The 20,044-nt window shown below is 43.2% G+C and overlaps 1 protein-coding gene across 1 annotated transcript in view; it reads left to right on the top strand.

The window, feature by feature from the left end:
• The window catches only part of unc5a (unc-5 netrin receptor A), a 66,266-nt gene that overhangs the window by 39,853 nt on the left and 6,369 nt on the right, over positions 1-20,044 (top strand). The window contains exons 8-15 of the mRNA XM_068715451.1: positions 667-855; positions 1,664-1,963; positions 6,055-6,142; positions 6,589-6,757; positions 8,821-9,054; positions 17,004-17,153; positions 18,948-19,112; positions 19,243-19,421. Of these exons, the coding sequence (XP_068571552.1) occupies positions 667-855; positions 1,664-1,963; positions 6,055-6,142; positions 6,589-6,757; positions 8,821-9,054; positions 17,004-17,153; positions 18,948-19,112; positions 19,243-19,421 (1,474 nt within the window). The remainder of the gene's footprint in view (positions 1-666; positions 856-1,663; positions 1,964-6,054; positions 6,143-6,588; positions 6,758-8,820; positions 9,055-17,003; positions 17,154-18,947; positions 19,113-19,242; positions 19,422-20,044) is intronic.

Here is a 20,044-nt window from a genome sequence, read left to right as displayed (position 1 = left end):
ACCAGACTCCCCAAGCCCAGGGAGACAGCCGTAGCAAATCCCATTCTCCTGCAAAGCACACACACACACACACACACACAACACACACAACACACACACAAACGCATGCATACATTGATGTCATCTTCATACTGTACTTTGAGGGAAGAAAGATGCTCCCGCCCCACTCTCAGGCTTTTGAGAGAGAGAGACATTCAATAATTTCATAAGAAAATCCTTCCATCCTTCTCTCTTGTGGGTGTTTATAGAGAAAAAGACAGGGGAGAGAAAAGATGTATATTTATACATGCATAAACATATATTGTCCACAGGTTGACATTGAAGCTTTAGGCTTTTGAATATTACTCATACTCGTATATATCTGATATTTACTAATACTGGCTCCATTAAAGCTCCTATCGAAACACCCAAACTATCCTTTTAACTCTGCATCCTACAGTCAGGGACAAAGTCATGCAGCATTAGGTGGCAAGCAAGGAATGTGGAACTAATATCATGTCTTTTATTAACCTATTAACCAGATCCTCCAGTGAGATCTTTGTCTGGAAGATCTTGAAAGAGGCTCCAGCATCACACGGTGGACTTGCCATTCATTACCTGAGGGAGTTTTGTCAGTTGTGCTTAATAATGATTTCTTTTCTGTCGTTCTGTGTCCTCCCCTGGCAGCCGTGAGCGGGGCCGAGGACGTGGCGCTCTACGTGGGCATGGTGGCGGTGGCTCTGTGTCTGACACTGCTGCTCATCGTGGTGGTCCTGGTCTACCGGCGCAAGAAGGAGGACTTGGACGCTGACGTGGCAGACTCCTCCATCCTCACCACTGGCTTCCAGCCCATGGGCATCAAGCCCAGTAAGCCAGGTGTGTGGGCACCGCGGCCACGCAGGCCTCCCCCCCACAGCAGTAGGACACTGTTCTTTGTTCTACCCCTCCTCTGTGCGTCCGTCGGTCTGTCCGTCTGCCCACCGTGACCGTGCAGCACCCATCTACATGTACCACTGATACTGTGTTTGTTTGTGGTTGTGGAGGTGGTGTGAATGTCTTTACAGTGGTTTTTAGTCCAAGCAAGATGTATCTTGTGTGTGTGCGCGTGTGTGTAGGTGTGTGTGTGTGGCGCACTAACTGTTTATTTGTCTGCCTGACACATTATGTTTCGCCACCACCTCATTGTCAGGAAATGTACCCACTCTGTTTACTGCCTGTGTGGAGCCTCTGAGGTTTACCAGCGAGTAATAGAAATACAACTGTCTGAGTTAGATGGAGATGGGGAACTGGGTTGCAGTGCCTGTGATTCACCGTGAAAAAAGCCTTTATACGTTCTGGGTGCTAAGCTGTGTCTGAGTTCTGTTTGGAATTGATTGTGTGGTTGCTAAACAGACAGACAGAGAGAGAGAGAGAGAGAGAGAGAGAGAGTGAGTGAGTGAGTGAGAGGGGATGTGAATTGACTGGCTTTGTGTGGAATTTGTGTTTGTGTATTGTCGGGTGTGTGCGTGCGAGTCTTCTGTTTTCAGCACCATGTGTCTTTCCTGTGTTTGTTTCAGTTTTTGTTGTGTGTTGCGACAGCTTTCGAGAGTGTGAGGTCTGTCTCTGTGATGTACGAACTCCTCCTCGCCTGCCACTCATGGAGTTTCACACATTTGCTTCTGTTTTCTTTTCATTATTTTAACAGAGAATTCCCATTTGCTCACCATCCAGCCTGATCTAACCACCACCACCACCAGTTATCAAGGCACCCTACGCGCTCGCCACGATGGCACTGGGAAGTTTTCAATGACCAACGGGCCTCTGCTGGACCCGCTTCCCAATGGCTCACACACTCTGCACAACGGCAAGCTTAACTCAGACCCTGCTGAGTTTGTGAGCAGACTGTCCACTCAGAGCTACTTTAAAACTCTGCCCCGCGATGTAGCGAACACCTCCTATGGGACCTTCAATTTCCTGGGAGGCAGGCTGACGATCCCCAGCACAGGTGCGTTCTTCGTTTGGATTCATATACGTTTCCGAGGGTGCTTTCACGCCAGTAGTACAGCTCAATTGGTTTTGACGAAGAAAAAGATAAATGATTGCCTTTTATTTTTAGTCTAGTTTGTGTTCTCACTGATTTTTGTATACACAAACTAAGAGCTGTAAACAGAATGAGCGAATGTAACTTATTCAGTGGACAGTTTTGATGATGATCGTCCCGTGAGCTCTTTGTGAGTGGCTTCTCTGGCTGTCAGAAAAGAGCTCCCAAAGTCTCTCTCATATGTTCTCTGAACATATGTAAAACACATATTTGATTGGCTGATAAGCATCACGTGAGATGGTTTACAACACATGTAATTTGAAAAAAATGGAATGATTCTCAATTATCTACTGGTTATATGTCCACGGCCGGATACAACCGCGGTCCACCTATCAGTGACCCCTGTACTATACCATCACTTTTTTATGACTTTTTCAAAATACTATACTGACTTTTTTTAACATACTATTTAAAATTAAGAAATTAAAAAAATGTATTAATCAAAATACAAATGTTCTACATAGTTTTTATGGGTTCTTTTGACATATGTACTATACTTTTACTTTTATTTTTGCTTTTTTTTTTTTGCTTTTTTCAACATAATATAATTTTGTATGACTTTTTTCGACACACTATACTTAAGCTTTTTTTTTTCTTCTTTCGACATACTATAATATGACTTTTTTATGTCTTTTGTCCACTTACTATAGTATGAAAGTAAGGCTTTAAGGCTTGATTCCAAAGCAAGAAGTTACAATCTTTAATAACTCTTTAAGAATGAGCATATAAAGCTTAAGCTGTTAGGAGACTGTTTGGAATTGATGTAGGGTTATCAATTGACAATTTAAATTTTTACATACTATACTATGACTTTTTTTAACCTTTATCGACATACTATACTGTGACTTTTTATGAATTTGTTGTGCTAATTTTATACATGCTATACAATTATTTTTTCAACATACTTTACTATGACTGTTTATGATGTTTTTTGACTAGCTTCTCTATGACTTTTTGAACACTTTATCGACATGCTATACTTTATGACTTTTTTGGATATACTTCACAAAAGTACTTCATCAACATGCTATTTTTGTACTTTTCGACATACTTTGCTATGACTTTATCGATATGCTATTCTTTGACATTTGTTTTTATTTTTTTTCAACATACTGTACTAGACGTGCTGTAATGGGACTTTTCAAGACTTTTTTTGACATACCATACTGTGACTTTTTTTTAACAAGCTATAATATTACTTTTTATGACTTTAGACACACTACACTATGACAACTTCTCTGACTTTTCATGATTTTTTCTATTTAAATACTTTTAAAATGAGTTTTGTTGTGTTATCTGGTAGCCTAGGCTGATAGAACTCTTACAAAGACAGAGACTGCTTGGTGATCATGAGGTGTAGGTTCCACCCTGTTTGCATCATATGATATTAGATTTTTTATGGCATACTTAACTGTGATATGTGTGTATATATATCACTTACTTAGACTTTTTTCGACATGCTATCCTATCATATTTTTTTTTTTTTCACATAATATACAATTACCTTTTATGACCTGTTTTGACATGCTTTACTATGACTTTCTTTTTACTTATTTCGACAGAATATACTATGACTTTTTATGAGATATTATACGATAACCATTTAAGACGTTTTTTGACTAGCTTCTCCATGACCTTTTAATGACTTTTTATCGACATACTACTATGACTTTTTAGGATTTTTTTCAAAGTGCTGTACAATGACTTTTTTCTAAACTTTTTCCGACATACTATAATGTAATTTTTTTATGACTTATTTAGACAACCTATACTATGACTTTTTGGACATACTATACTATGACTTTTAAAACCTTTTTTCGATATAGTATACTTTGATTTTTTATTACTTTTTTATTACTTTTTTGACACACTATACAATGACTTTTTTTTGTTTTTCGACATACTTTACTATGATTTTTCATGACATATACTTTAACTTTTTAAGACATTTTTCGACTAGCTTCTCTATGACTTTTTTATAACATTTTACGAACCTACTATACTATGGCTTTTACCCATCCTACTATGCTTTGACTTTTTTATCACTTATTTCAACATGCTATATACGACTTTCTTTCGACAGAGACACAGCATCGTAGGTCTGTGTTGTTTAAGGACAGGGAGATTTCAGTAATCATCTGTAGGTTGTTCTGTTAGCTGCTATATACTTCCAACGAACAATAAAAGTACTATCAAAACAATGTAACATCTGCTACTAAATGTAGAAATACAATGGGAACAACACTGGTTTTATTTGCGGTGCACATTTCATATATTGCTATTGCTTTTACATAAAAAATAGAATATTTACAGATCATGGTTAGACCTACATTAGTGACACAATGCTTCTGTCTAGACGTTAACAAGGAGAATTTATCAGTAACAATGAGTCCCATAAACGTCTCACTGTCTTGTTGAATCTGACCCAGACCATTCAGCTTTTAAATCTTGTGCATGTGGGTTTCCTAATAAGTTTGTAGCATTGTATTATACATAAAAAGGTTTCAGAGCCTCATACAAAACAACTTAGTCCACAGGCTGTATTTCAGTGATACAAACTAATTATAACAGTTTTATAAGGAACAAGATGAATCACCAAAAATGCACATGAATGGTTCACTTGTTTATCTAAAAAGTCACCAATCACGAAATGTTAACATAAAAAGAAGCAGGCCTTTTACAGTATGTAAATAGCATGATTTTACACTCCACAGCATGAATAGTTAAAAAGTTCGGCACGGTGATGAGATGAATTTCTATGACATGAAGAGGGTCTACTTAACACACAGTACTCTAAAAGGTTCCTGGAATAAAACCTTGAACAAATTATTCCAATTAGGCCCTTAGCTTTCAACAGAGTTGGTTGAAATTGTAGCTGATGTCCACAAGTGTCAGTTGTGTACCACATGCATAGACCAAGGAATAGAGATTGTCCATAAAAGATTAGTCTGATAAAAGATATAAAAAGCCCACCATCATTAGTCCCCTATTTTGCTTCCCGTCTTCACATTAGCTAAGTACAGAGCTTATATAATTATACTGGAAGACAGTGTTTTCACTTGGCTCATTGCAGGCTGTCCAGATTAGCCGATGACAGTGCCAGTAAGCCAGCATCTTGAGGGAGAAAAGGTCTTTTCTTCTTCCGTTTTCCTTGCCATCACTCTCCCTCTCTCTATCCCTCTCTTTTTTTCTCCATCTCCTTTTTGCTCTCTTACTGATATTTTATGCATGGATTACCTCAAAGCCATGTAGGCTATACCACGCATTGGCACCCATCTCCTCAATGGGACACAGAAAACTAAAAATCAGCTCTTGCATCCACTAAGAGGAGATATGCTGTCATTTAGCACAGTTTCAGAGCAGACACATGGATGACAGTTTATAGATTCAGACAAGGCTGTGAGCATCAAGGCACCTTCGCCTTATTCAAACAGATGTTTTTTTGTTTTTTTTTATGGTAAACAGACCCAGTTTACAATACTCTTAAGATTGTGTCACATCGTCACTGTTTGTACCACATTTTTAATAGGATTCTTAGTGGAGGATTTTGGCATGAGAATCACAACACTAATGCCACAACATTCAAACTACCTCAATAGCTCTCTCTATTCTCCAAGGTGCATTCCCACACTCTTCTGGGGAAGTGTAATTTTCCTTGAGTAGTATGTTCCATGGTCTCAATTATCTACTTGGTGGCAGACGGAGGACATTTAAACTTGCGATGCAGTGTGTGCTTTTGTCTCAGCTAATTGTGGACCGCGGGGACGTGTGCCGCCTCGACTGCCGGTGCACAGATTTGCATCTACTGTACCTGACGGAGGCTGCCTCTGACCTTCAGAATAGATTTGTTTTGTTTTTGTTTTTGTAGCCGTACAGTTTTGTTGAGTGGGCTGGCTTCTTTTGTGAAATGACAAAAGCGTTGTTCAGTCAGAACAAATGAGCCTGTCCCCCTCTTCCTTATCCCCGCTCTCTCCCTTTGTTGTTATTTGCATTAGGAATCAGTCTGCTCATTCCTCCCGAGGCCATCCCCAGAGGAAAGATCTATGAGATTTATCTCACCGTTCAGAGGAAGGAAGATTTAAGGTGGGTCTCTTTAACACTGCCTAACTGGCAGTCTTCCCTGGATGCCACTAGGCTGTTTGTTTTGATGCTCTACTGTTCCATTAGGAAAGGCTTAAGAGTCTGTGCCAGTGCTGAGAGATGTAAATAAATAGCGTAGCCTTTTACCAGGTTGTGCACTATTTAAGTTCAATGAATTGTTTGAGAAACACTGTTGATCTTGCTTGCTACATTCAGTCTCTGAAGGCACAGTCATCATAGCATGCTGTGATAGTGTTATGTTATTACTCAGTCATCACAGATGCTGCTAGATAATTTGCAGAGGTGACCAGAAAACTCTCACAAATAACTTGATGAGTAAAGGCACTTCATTAGATTAATTCCTCTCTCTCTCTCTCTCTCTCTCTCTCTCTCTCTCTCTCTCTCTCTCTCTCTCTCTCTCTCTCTCTTCTCTTCTCTCCCTGGTGTAGGTTACCCCTGGCCGGCTGCCAGACCCTGCTCAGCCCCGTTGTGAGTTGTGGCCCTCCAGGGGTAGTCCTGAGCCGGCCAGTTATCCTCAGCATGGACCACTGCTCTGACGCATGCCTCGATAACTGGGCCGTCCGCCTCAAGAAGCAGAACTATGAGGGCACTTGGGAGGTGAGACAGCACTATAACTTCAGCACAAATCCTCCATCGAAAGATAAAGTTGCCACCCAGTGAATTTGTAAAGTCTTACTGAACTCATTGAGCGCTTTCCCTGAAAGAGTACAAACCTGCTCAGCAGTGACTTGAAACTGGCACTGGAAAGCTCTCAATGCTGTATAGCAGAGGTAGTTCTGGCCCAGCACTCATCCACTCTATAGTGTTTAAATTATATTGTCCATCAGGTATTTTCTCATTGGGCTGGAAAAAAGGAAAAAAAAAGCCTGGAAGCACTGGCTCTCTCCAGCTCAAGAGTTGCTAGGCAACATGTTTCTCAAAACAGAAATTCTCTAAGCAAATGACTGATCCTCAAAGTACTCTCCTGAGTGCTCCTTGACCATTTTTGACCGCTGCTTCCAATTACAGAGTTCCCTACCCACTTTTCTATCCATGAAATGGATATATGAAAGTAACCAGAACTGCCAGACTCCAATAGGATAGAGTTGGGAAGAACGTTTGGTGTCTACACGCACAAACACACACCCCTGCAAACAAATGCGGTTTGAGGCAGTGTACACATCTTCACAATCCAGAGAGATTGGAAAGGGTGCTGGTGGGCTTTGGAGTGTTAGTAGGTCTTCTTTCATGTTCGATATTGTGCATAAATTATTCAGCCTCCCCGTGTGTGTCGGCGGTGGGGTGTCTGTGGGATGGATTGGCCTGTCTGAGGCAGAGGTTAGACCAGCACTTTTAATCATGGGCCAGACCAAATATAGCCCAACTGACTGTGTGTCCACCAAAGACAAAAGTGCCAGGTGGACGAGAGAATTAGAGTGGAAGCAACTGCAGAGAGTGTGAAGAGAAGGAAACTAAAAGAAAGGAGGCAAAGAGGAAAAGGTGAAAATGGACGAGCAGGAGGAGTAGGAGAAACAAATTGCTTGTAGAGTGAGCGCTCAGTGGCGTAATCGAGCCCCTCACTCTCTGTTCCACCTCGAAGAAATATTAAGATGATGAAAAAGTGAGACTCCATTGTGGTTGCATAGCAAATGAATTGTGTCAATACTAATTCTATTGATGTAGATGGTGTCTGGTTGAATCGATCCTAGAGGGGCTTGCTGGGCTTTTGGCAGGCAAAATGCTCTCTTCAGCTTGATTGGGTAATGAGAGGAGTCAGTCAACTGGCATGATGGGATTTTAGAGAAAATGTTGTCACCTTGGGTCCAATTTGTCCCCATCAAATTAGCCCGGAGAGCAGTGGAATTATCTCATAAAACTATCCCATACTGTGATGGGATGCGATATTTTCGCAAGTCTGTCATCTTTATTAGAGATGCAGTTGTGATATGGCCCTTCAGCTCTACAAAGCTAGAAAAATGCAAGATGTTTAAGCTGTCTTATTTTTTATACTTGGCAAATAAAAGTACCAATTAATTGTTGTACTGCCAGTTAGTGGTTTCACTATCAGGCAACAGTGTTGTTTTGCAGATAAATAGGCAAGTTGTTTTCGCCTTTCTTGGCAAATCTCAAAGGCTGAAGGAAATTCCAGAAATTCCAACAATCCGATATTTACTGCACCTCCACGGTTTTTTTTCTTTCTCCAGCACCATCTATTCTTGCCAGTAATCTATTTGAGTCTCCTTTCATGTCAATTGAGTACCTCGTTCATGCATTATTAAGTGAATTGATGCTGTCCTATAGGATGTGTGTCTTTTTATGAGGGAATGTGTGTCTTTATGCCAGTATGGAGTAAGCATAATGCAATGGAAAGGGAATTTGAAGCAAGAACAAAGTATTCTTATTTTCCCAATCCAAACTGTTACTCAGACTCTTATGTAACATTACCTTTGGCTTAAATGTTACTTTGTCACACTGCAGGAGGGACAGAGTTTGGGGCCTTGCTACTGTGCCAAACTACTTTCCTAACAACCCCTTTACAAACACACACACACACACACACACACATACAGACATCAGGTACCCAGGCAAACACATTACCCTTCCCGCCTACATAAATTGAGTGCTTGACCTTCCATCCACACTTTGTGTTGTTTTTTTTCCCCCCGCCTCGCCTCCTCCAGGACGTCCTGCTGATGGGCGAGGAGCTGGTGTCGGAGCCCTATTACTGCCAGCTCGAGGCCGAGACGTGCCGGCTCTTCTCGGAGCAGCTGGGCACCCTCGCCCTGGTGGGAGAGTCCCTGCACATGGGTGCTGCCAAGCGCCTGAGGCTGGTGCTCTTCTCCGACGCGTACTGCTCCACGCTGGAGTACAACATCAGGGTCTACTGCATGGATGACACACAAGACGTTTTCAAGGTAATTTGTGACAAATGTAGCGCCTGTTGTTCTGTTTGGCTGGTGGTTTCTCAGCCTGAGATCGCATGGGGCACCTGAGTGATAGGTAGACTATTACGTGTAATAGCATTGTCCGTCACATTGGGAGGTTAGTAGAAAGCGGCGCAGGCATGTAGGAGTTAGGCGTTGCCATGGTAAATTGAACAATATCGCAGGCCTGATTACACCATGTGCAGTTCAAGGGTGTGTGAATTGCAGGGCTGATGTTCCCACACTATTGAAACGATGCATTTGTCCAAGTTAATCATGGTATACAGTACAATCTCTTCGTGTGTTCTTGTGTGCCTATAGAGATGTTAAAGGAGCTGCATTCAACATTCAGAGCATTAATAAAGCAGCAAACAGCAATATGCTACGTAAAGATATAGTGGAGTAATGTCTACCTGAGCAGAGTAGGAAGTCACTCGTCCTCTGTTGTTATTCGAGCTTCTCTTTGCTTTGTTGTTCTTGCATGTGAGCGTGCTCCTCTGGTTAGCTCACAGCCGCCGCTCTGCACTGCTCTCATACGGCGGTTACAGCTGATCACGCCATGCCGACCGACAGCATCGTTGTGAAAGCGTAGCACCCACCCTCCGGTAAACACTGTTCGCTTTGTCAGCACTTTCGCCGTTGTTAGCCCTGTTAGCACCGTTTGCTATGTTGAGAGCCGTTGAGAGGCAATCCAAATGCTCCAAATCTCTGATCTCACACCTTTAAATTCCTTTCATGCTGTCAGTGGTTCCGCTTGGCTGCTGTGGGCCGAGAAGTTTCCCCTCACTTTGTTCAACAGCATATTTCGCTTCTCATTTTTGCTCTCCACATGGACAGAGTATAATCAAGCACTAATGCCTTCCTCCCTCCCCCGAGGACTGCCTCTGAGTAGCCTGTTAAGATTTCATTTGCATGGTTAATTAGTAAATTAAAAGGAGAGCCTGCCCCAATCTTTTCCCAGCAACCCCTGTGCTCTTGTTCTTTCCCTCCACATCTCTCTCCAAGCTGTTCCTCTTCGTCTGACACCAGCCACAAGAGCCACTTCCCGCTCGAGTCCACTTTTGCCAGCTCTAATGGCTGACCTCCTCGTGCAGAGGTTCGCCACCGGCACTTTCTATGGTTGTCTGTGGGACACAAGCAATGGGAGGCAGTGGGGGCTCTAGCTGAAATTAGCGCTCTCACATTCAGGGAGATGAAGATGAGATGAAAACAGTGCACAGGCTCTAGCTGTGGCGTGAGAATTACCAAAACCTCTCTCGCTTACATCTGTCTTTTTGTGGTTCAATTCTGCCCCTGCTGCTATCTTTCTGTTCCTGACAGCTATTGCATGATAGCCAGCTCGCTCAGAGATATTGCTGGCTGACATTCTGTGTTCTTATGTAGAAACAAAATATAGCATTCGCCTGTACAGCTGATGCAGCTCTCCAGAGGTGCTTTTTTTTGCAGATAAATATCAGGCCTTTTTGTTTACTTGCTGTCAAACCAATTGTAATGATAGAGTTGTCTCTATATATTCAGATCATTGGGTGACCCTGTGGTGTTTTGCTGCAGTGTGACTGTTGAAATGACCTTGCACGTCCTGTGTTGGATGCAGGAGCTCTCTCTCTCTCTCTCTCTCTCTCTCTCTCTCTCTCTCTCTCTCTCTCTCTGTGTGTCTCAACCCCTGGATAGCTCTTGTTCTGCTATTCTTCCCATCTCTTAGCCAGGAAAAGGACATCTGAGCTTGTTGACTCCAGCACTTGTGCTGCCATACTCTGCGGCTCCCTCGACGCCCTTGAGTGCATTAGCTCCCCGTCTCTCACACAACCTGGACCTGTGGTAAGCCACGGCGTCTCCAGGGTTTTGTAGTTTTTAGCGAGTGATTTAGAATGTGGCCCACACTCTTTAGTAATCTCGACTTCACACTGCTCTTGGTGCTATTACGGAGGGAGCAGTTCATTTAGCAAGTACATTAACCACTTTGAGTGGAGATTAAACTTCCCTGGAGAGGTTCAGCCTAATCACTAATCACTATCTTTAAAATGCACCATTTATGATTAGACTTTCACTATGGCTAACATTAGAGTTAATTGTAGTGTGCAACAGTGGTGGTGTAGCAGTAGGTGGTACGGTGGAGTGGCACACCAGCGGTTTTCTTTGTATATTCCAGTTGATGTACAGTACACCTTCAGCGCATGTGGATTTTATGACAGCATTTGCAGCCTGCTTAGGTCCTGCTTCTCGTTTTTTTCAGAAAAGAAGTCGACTTTCCATGCATTAAACAGACTGTACTTTTGATGGGAGATGAAAAAAACAGAACAGCATTCTCTGCCTTTTCTGTTGGCTGTTGGCTGTTCAGTGGCAGGGAGAACTGTAGAAACCAAAAGGGATACTGAGGTTTTCTCCCCAGTGCTGTGGCTGGCTGTCAGTCTTCTCTGACAAGCCTCCATCAGAGAGAATGACATGTACGCACACACGCATGCACGCTGCACTTATGCATGCTGTACCATGCAATCTCTTATCTCCCAATTACAGCAGATTAGAACCAATGTTATCGTCTTTGATCCTAAGTGTGCGGGGGCTCTGGGGAAACAGTGACATTTCCGTCTGATGCTTGCCGTATGTTACCAGGGCTCTGCCGGGACCAATTAAGTTAATATTTAATGTGTGTCCCACTCTTGATGGGCCCAGCCAAGGCTGGCGCAGCAGCAGAGGAGACATGATCTGCGTTTGGTAGCACCCTCACTGTGCACTCGGTTGTTCCTAGCTAGACCTGTGGGAGAGCTTCACTGATGTTCTGCCATCACACAACTGATTGAAACACCTGCAGTGAACCAAGCCTCCGATTCAGCAGAGACAGACCGAACAGCATCATCTAATCAAACTGGGAGGGTGCCAACCAAGGTGTCTTTTTAGTGTTGGAATGTGGTGCAGCTAGTTATTTAACTTTTTAAATGTATTATTATTATTTATTTATATCTATCTGCAATATTCAGAATCTGTCAGCTTTTGGTGTGAAGGATAAAATGCTCAGTATGTTTACCACTTAGCATAATCCACACTTGAATAGTGGACAATAACAACATATCCCGGTGTTTATTGATAACCAAATGTTCTTCCTTTACACCCACCAGTCTGTGTTTTGAAAGGCCGGTATTGCTCTACTGTTAAAAAAAACAACAACAAAAAACACATTATTTCTAAACCACCCACTTTCTGTCAGATTTATTTTTTTACAGAGGTTTTTTTCTGTATAAAGTGCTAGATCTTTTGAGGGACCACAATAAATACTAATCCAGTAGATTTTGCAATGAAAATCCTTGTTTTGCCCTGTAAGTGGCATATCTCTATGGATGCCCATGTTGATCCACCATTTTGGGATTCCATGAATTTTTTTACAGACATTCATGTTTGTAAAAGGATCCATCTTTGTGACTTTTGTGATCCCCTAACTTTTCCTCTAGTGCCATAAAACAAATGCTTTTCCCAATAGCCTCAGCTTTTCTATGTGTTTGGTGCTGGTTGGCAAATGTTAGCGTGCTAATACGCTGAACTTTTCTGATTAACATGTTAAACATTATACCTGTTTAACATTAGCATGTTAGTGTTGCCATTGTGAGCAATGAGCATGTTAGCATTTAGCTTTAAGCACTGCTGTGCCTAAGTGTAGCCTCACAGAGCTGCTAGCATGGTTGTGGACTCTTTAAGCACCATTGTAGTGAGTTTAAGTGACGTGTAGCAGCCATAAAATGTAAGTAAAAGTTAGCTCCCTTTGTACTACCAGTATTGTATTTCAGACTCCAGAATTTACGCTTTCATTGATGTTCATGTAATGAGGCCAATACAGTATGCTGTCTGACCCTCGATTGTAAAGATGTGTGTTCTAGTGTTAAATGTGTGTTTAATTGATGTCCGACTGGTTAAACAGTGGCTCCTGGAGTCTTTTATACAGCGTTTGACCTCAAGCTATTATTCTCATTTGTGTATAAAAGGGCTCATAAACAGTTTATGTGCTGCCTCCACTATGACGTTTTCTTTCTTAACTCCTGAGCAGCAAGCTGCATTTGAGCAGAAACATTTAGCTTTTATGTACCAGAGGAGAGAGAACCAGCATGCACAGAGTGTAATACAGTTTTTGTGATCTCTCCATCAGAAAAGTTACTGGCAATGAATTCTAGGCAAAAAAAAACCAACAAGAGCATAGCTCAGTAATTGCTGGCATTACGTTAAACAAGACAGTCAGCTTTATCACTGAGCCCAGCAGAGAAATTGTTTCCATATTATATTTCTGTGTTCCTGTGTGCTGTTTTCCTCCCGTCCTGCTCTGTGATTTATCAAGCAGAATGTGCATCTTTTCCCTAGCAAACGCAGTACCCATTTATAACTGAGCAGACAAGTCCCTTCTATTTGTAGTTATTAATCAGAGTTGACTGTAGCGGGCACGGCCACTGGAGCTCAGACTGATAGACTCTCAGTCAGAGAGGAAAAGCCTGTCACATCCTGCTGACAAATACACAGATTTATGGAGCCCACATAGCCAGGCTACTCTCTATAAACAAACGCATTTGCCTGAAAAGAGCAGCTCTGAAAATGGATCGTCGCTATGAATGCACATTTTTAAACACACAGGGATATAACATTGCTAAGAGTTGAGGGGTGAGGCCGAGTTTATGAGGATATTAAAGGCCGTGTATCTCTCTAGGTTTCAGATGACATGCAGCTTGACTAATTAACTGATCAAACGCAAGTTATAATCCCCATCAGAGCTAGTTAAGTTAATCGGTTTATTACACACCGATCCACAACAATAGGAGACCACATGTAGTAGCTTGACCTTGCTGTGAGGAAAGTAGCAGCTTTGAACCCCGTTCTTTTTAGATATTTATACATAGGCCTCTGCTGTTACTTTGATTTCCTGCATCCATTGGCCGGTTGTTTGTGTTGCGAGAGAGAGAGTTTGGTGCATCCACTAACCTCTTTCTGTCAGCACCAGCCCGAAGAGATTAGCTGTACGAGTGTCTCTTGTTTCCCTAGTGGAGCCCAGCCCCAGTCCATCACAGTCCCAGCTCTGGTCCAAGCCGAGAGGATGAGGGGATGGGTGAGGAGCAGTTTGGGAGATGAGTGAGGGTGGGAAGGGGGTTGAAGTCTTAGAAAAACTGTGGCCATGATTGCAGTAATCCTGTTATCTCTCCTACTAAAGCTGGCCACTCTAGTGACCTGGAGACACAAATGTTAAGCTGCCTCTGTCTCTCTTCTCTCCAGCTCCTACTCTTTTCACTCCTTCCTGCTCTATCTCACTCTCTTTAGCCAGCCTCATTGAATGTCAGGGGGTGGTCTTGGCTCTGCCCGACTCTAAATTCACAGTCTTCACACACACCACAGGCTATCTCAAATTCCGTCAGAACAAAAGGGTTTTTTCTCATGCAGTACTTGAACTTCTTGCCCATCTCATGCATCTTAATGTTTCCACAGTTGTACAGGGTCAGGGTGTCCAAAGAGAAAGTACTATTTTTATCTTCACTGAGTGGAAACATAATTTAGCTCAGAGTTGATGATTAATATGTGATTTGATAAACTAATTCAAAGCGTTGCATTGTTTTCCCCCAGAAAGAGTAAATAATATGGTCAAATTTAGCTTCTCATCTATTAGCTCGCTCACACTGTCATTTGTTAACAGGATAATGGGGCGTAAAGAGGGCCATTATTCTCTCAGTCCAGAACATACGCTGAAGCCCTGCACAAAAACACACTCTAATACACACACTCACAGGCACTCAGGCACACATAAACAATATACAAGCGAGACAGTGTCATTTGAAAGAGAGGAGGACATGCCCACACTTTAAAGGAGGAAGTGTATCATCCCATGTTGTGTTTTTTTTCCTCAGTAAGCTCAGTGTCCCTGTCAGGTTGCAGGAGCACTGTGCCCTAGACCCGGTTTGATTGTAATCCTGCCGTGTCAGCCTTGAACTTGACAAATTGCTAGACAGGCGAGTTAGTATTCATTCTACTTTCTATATTTTGATAATAAGATAATTGGCATTCTGCACGCCTTCTCTTAGTAGCAGGCCTAAAGATCTGCTGCTATAGGTCAAAGACCCGATCAAAGTCCACCAGCCCTAATTTGCATTGCCCCCAACAAATAATTGTCCTTAAGAACTGTGTTAAATGAACCTCTCTGGAAGCCCTCATAATGTGGCTTTTGTCTGCCTAAGAGATATAATGGAACAGGGCTTTTAATTCTATGGAGAATGCAGTGCCCCCTGTTATTAACTCATTAGATCTCAGCGCTTTGATTCAGAGCCATTGTCTGACCTTCCCACTCTGAGTAAGTGGGTAACATCACAAGGCTCCGGCGTGGCAGCACAGTGAGGAGACTATTCTAGCGAGCTGCATACAGTCAGATCATTGTCCATCTTTAATGTGCTGTGGCATTTGGGTAAAAGGAATAAACCTATGTAAATGCAGGAATCGAGATGTATAATCACAGGGGGAATAATATTCGTGTTAACAAAAAGATAAGCACTAAACAAACATGGAAATTAGCGATGCACTGAGCAAACATGGGAATGAATTTCACGGGCCGAACCAAAATGTGCTTATTCAGTGATGGAGAGAGCACATCAAATAACAAAAGCAGATAGCGATTCCAGATGGATAATTAACAGCTTCCTTTCTATCACAATTGGAATCAGAAGCCTATTCCTGGGAAAGAGGGCAGAAAATTGAATCTGCGTTGTGCAGAAATAGCTGCCATTCTCCACCTTAATTAGATGTCTTCGCTGGAATCAAACCATGGGCAACCATGCTGGCATGCCACGCTCAACATATGGCCACTATCTATACACACATCTCCCTCTTGGAGCCTTTGTCTTTTAGTTGTGTCTCCTAGACTCCGAGGTGCATTCTGGCTGCCCGTTTTCCTTCTGCTGCCATCTTGTTTCCCTCCTCAGACAGATTAAAAGAACATATCTTGTTTCTCAGGTCTTTTCACACTTCTAATTTCAGAGGTCTGTTTTCCTCTGTGGTAATATGCTCTTCTAATTGGAGGTAGCACATGTGAACGCCATCCAAAGTATTAGAGTCTTAAAGACTTGTTCAGCACAAAGCATCCAGCTCAAAACGAATCGATAGATCAGAGGAAAATGCAGCGGACATTATCATCCCATTCCAGATGGTCATTTGGATGGCAACAAATGGTCGACTGAGCAAGTCCCACAGAGATTAAAATATTAAGCACGCATTTACAAATCTCTCCTGGCACAAAAACAAAAATGAAATTAAGGCGATTCACCATGCGAGAACAATGAGCAGTTGACTAATGGCTCGTTCTCTGCCTTCATCACAGCCCAGGTAGCTAGTAGGTCGGGATGGCTGCGGTATTTGCATGCTAATGCAGTTGCTGGAAGCTGGGCGCACACACACTGAGGCGAGGGATCAACCTTGTGGTGACATTAAAGTGCTGTGGAGACGAGCAGCACCAGCCCGCTGTGGCCGCATGCAGGGACACTATCTTCCAGTCCTAAGATGTACTGTCCCCCTGCCTCATGCTTGTGCTGTGTGTGTGAGTCTGAGTGTGTGAGTGTGAGTGTGAGTGTGTTTGTGAGTGTGTGTGTGTGTGTGTGTGTGTGTGTGTGTGTGTGTGTGTGTGTGTGTGTGTTCCTACCATGGCCCATGTCTTGTTTTGTATTCCTGTGTGTGTGTGTGTGTGTGTGTGTGTGTGTGTGTGTGTGTGTTTGTGTGTGTGTGTGTGTGTGTGTGTGTGTGTGTGTGTGTGTGTGTGTGTGTGTGTGTGTGTGTGTATGTATGTGTATGTGTGTGTGTGTGGACACATTCTTGTTTATTCTTGAGTGATGCACCATAAAGAAAAGATGTAAAAAGTTATGGATTGTTTTGCACATTTTCACTTACCTCTGTGACTGTGAAGGTAAATGTGTTTCCCCTGACGCCTCTTTCATCAGGAGGTGATGCAGATGGAGCGGCAGCTCGGGGGTCGGCTGATTGACGAGCCTCACGTCCTGCTTTTCAAAGACAGCTACCACAACCTGCGCCTGTCCATCCATGACATGCCCCAGGCGCACTGGAGGAGCAAGCTGCTGGCTGGCTACCAGGTGTGTGTTGTGGGGGCTCTGGGGGGCTGCAGGGGCAGGGAGTCCCTCCAGATCACAGGGGGAGTACGGAGATGTAATAGAAGTGCCTGGCTGAATCTGTCAAATTTGCGTATCAGCTGTTCTAGTGCTCTCTAATGTGTTTGTTTGTGTACTCAATTTGAAATCCATGTCGTCTCGAGTTATTTTAAATTAGCCATCCAGAGATATTAAAGAAGAATAGAGTTGCAAAAGCAATGTTACTGCGTAGTTCAAAGTTCTTCAGAAACAGCTTGTTAATGAGGGTCTCTCTGGAAAGTTGTTTTAATTTCAGTTGGTTCAGAGTTTTAATTAAATGTTTTGCTTTGGCTTCAGTTGATCACTTTAAAGATTCACACAAAGGAGTGTTTTTCAGTCCGTTACTGCAGGGCTCCTCTGTCCAATAACCTTTCCATTCTTGGCAATGTGTGCAACTTAAGTCATTTGCTGGAGTCGAGGGAACCTTTTGGGTGTGTGTGCATAGAGTGGGCATGTTTCCGTCGGCTTGTGCTCCTGTGTGCGTGGTGTAGTCGTGTGCATAATGGAGTTGGGCTGTGTGCACTAACCCAGAGCTGCAAGCTGATTGATTATCCTAGCTGTCGCTCCCTTAAAAAGGGAGCTAAGATGAAATATAGAGCAGTACTGTATGTAAATATCTAAACTTCCCTTGGAACCTCTCCGCCTCCACTGCACTCCTCACACCTGCGTGGCCCACTGCACTGCAGCCCGGCGACAATATGAGGGCTGTTCAAAGAACTAGAAAATGCTCTGGCTGTAACTATATAAGCACTGAGCACCAGGTCCCCGTAGAGAACACACGGGCTGTGCCAAGCAAGCAGCGGCAGCAACAATGCACCCAGAACAGAGGCTTATTCCTCTGGACTGTGCCTGTTCATTTGGAAGTGTTATTCCCCTCTCAGCAGTGCGGTCAAAAAAGGCCTTTAGTCTCCCCGGGGCCCCCGTAGCGACTTTTGTCCGTTTCAGCCAACTCCCTCAGTCACCCGTCTGCCTGGATAGCAGTGCCCCCGTTTGGTTAGCAGGGGGATCTGCAGCTCCACTTCACTCTCAGACTGAGTTCTTGACAGCTGTTGAACCCAGGGTGAAGTGAGGAGTTAGTGCGCCCTGTTTATTTTTTATTTTTTCCCAGGGTTACCGCCTTGCTTCTCTTGGGATATGCAAATGAGGCATGAATATGGAGCAACAGAGAGAAAGATGTAGAAATTGTCAGCCTTGAATAAATTCTGGCAAACACTCCCAGGTAGACAGAAGCTGATGCTGCTCAGCGGTACCACTCAGCACCATTATGCATGCATATACATCTCTATGTCACATGATGTGTTTTAGATTCAGAGTAGAGCTGTGATGTTTCAGCTTGGACACCATCAGCATCATTTGTATCTCTGCCCAGAAATGCACACAGTACATACCTGCTAAGAAAGGCTGAATCAACTGAAAAATAATGGATAGAAAACAATTGCTATGCCAGATATAAAGATATGGTGTGTTATCTGTATTTCTTCTGAAATCAGTGCAGACAGATATTAACTCCCTCTCTCAATAAAAGCCTATTATCCCCCTTTAACTTTACAGACTGTTGTCAGTCTGCTTCCTCAGATATATTTAGCCACTTTCACCTAATGATGACGGCTTATGTCAGTGTAATTAATGACGATCTCAGTGTATTCTAGGCAGGCGGTCCTGTTATGGCGTGTTTCAGACATGCAGTTCTAACTGCACCGCTGCGCTGCCGTTTGTCTGTGCTGCGTGTTCGTTCTGCAGGAGATCCCGTTCTACCACATCTGGAACGGTTCCCAGCGGTACCTGCACTGTACGTTCACTCTGGAGCGGCTCAGCCTCAGCACCTGCGAGCTCACCTGCCAGCTGTGCGTGTGGCAGGTGGAGGGAGAGGGACAGAGCTTTAGCCTCGACTTTAACATTGCCAAGGTAACGTTCAGCATAATAACTCGCTTAGAAACTAGCACATTGATTGCGCAACCACGATTTCTTTCAGCATTTGCTTTAGTCATGCAGGAATTGTTCTCATACCGTGCTTTGTGGCCATCATTCCTACCAGGACACCCGAGCTGTGGACTCTGAGTTTCTGTTAATGGACAGTAACGCTACAGCTCTGGCAGGACCCAGCGCCTTTCAGATCCCGTACCTCATCAGGCAGAAGATCTGCAGCAGCCTGGATGCCCCCTGTCCCAACGGAGCCGACTGGAGAATGCTAGCACAAAGACTTAAACTAGAGAGGTAAATACCCAACCGTACAATACCATAATGCCTGATCTGATCACTGATCAATAGAGCGCGCTGCAAAGCTTACACAACGGCACTCAAGAAGTGCAGCAGAGCCTCATTTATCCAAACCCCTTGAGAATAGAGGCTGCACAGCAGTACATGTATATGTACAACACTCAACACACTGCTTGTTTAAAATAATTAACATGTAATTACACTGATTGCGATACTAAAGAAGCAGTAACATGTTACTATGAAACTCCACTGATTGTTCAATCAGTGTAAAGTGCATCACAGCAGTCAAATGTTTTCCCTAAAGTTCAGGTAAACAAAGTTCTGCCTTAGCAGGCTAATCCTCATTTGACACAGCTAACGTTATAGGATTAATGTGGACTTGATGGATACAGCTATCATTTCTGTGAGAAAACACGACCCTCTTCTTCTTTTCCCCCCTCAGGAACAGGTAAGCAGCTTAAAGTCTGCAGCTAAACTTGTACCTGCTACATTCTGCTTAACAGTTATAATTGGAAAGGTAGCGAGCTAGCTGCCCATCAGCGGCAAAAAAAAAGACGGAATAGGTTTGGATCTGTGCCGACCTCAATTCGTTCTCGCCGTTACTGTAATTTATCACAGGA

The sequence above is a fragment of the Cebidichthys violaceus genome, unplaced genomic scaffold (assembly GCF_023349555.1).
Source record: "Cebidichthys violaceus isolate CVI_PGR_0920_01 unplaced genomic scaffold, fCebVio1.0.p SCAF_2, whole genome shotgun sequence".
In the NCBI taxonomy this organism is placed as follows: Eukaryota; Metazoa; Chordata; class Actinopteri; order Perciformes; family Stichaeidae; genus Cebidichthys; species Cebidichthys violaceus.
This window is presented reverse-complemented; position numbering and strand designations above follow the sequence as displayed.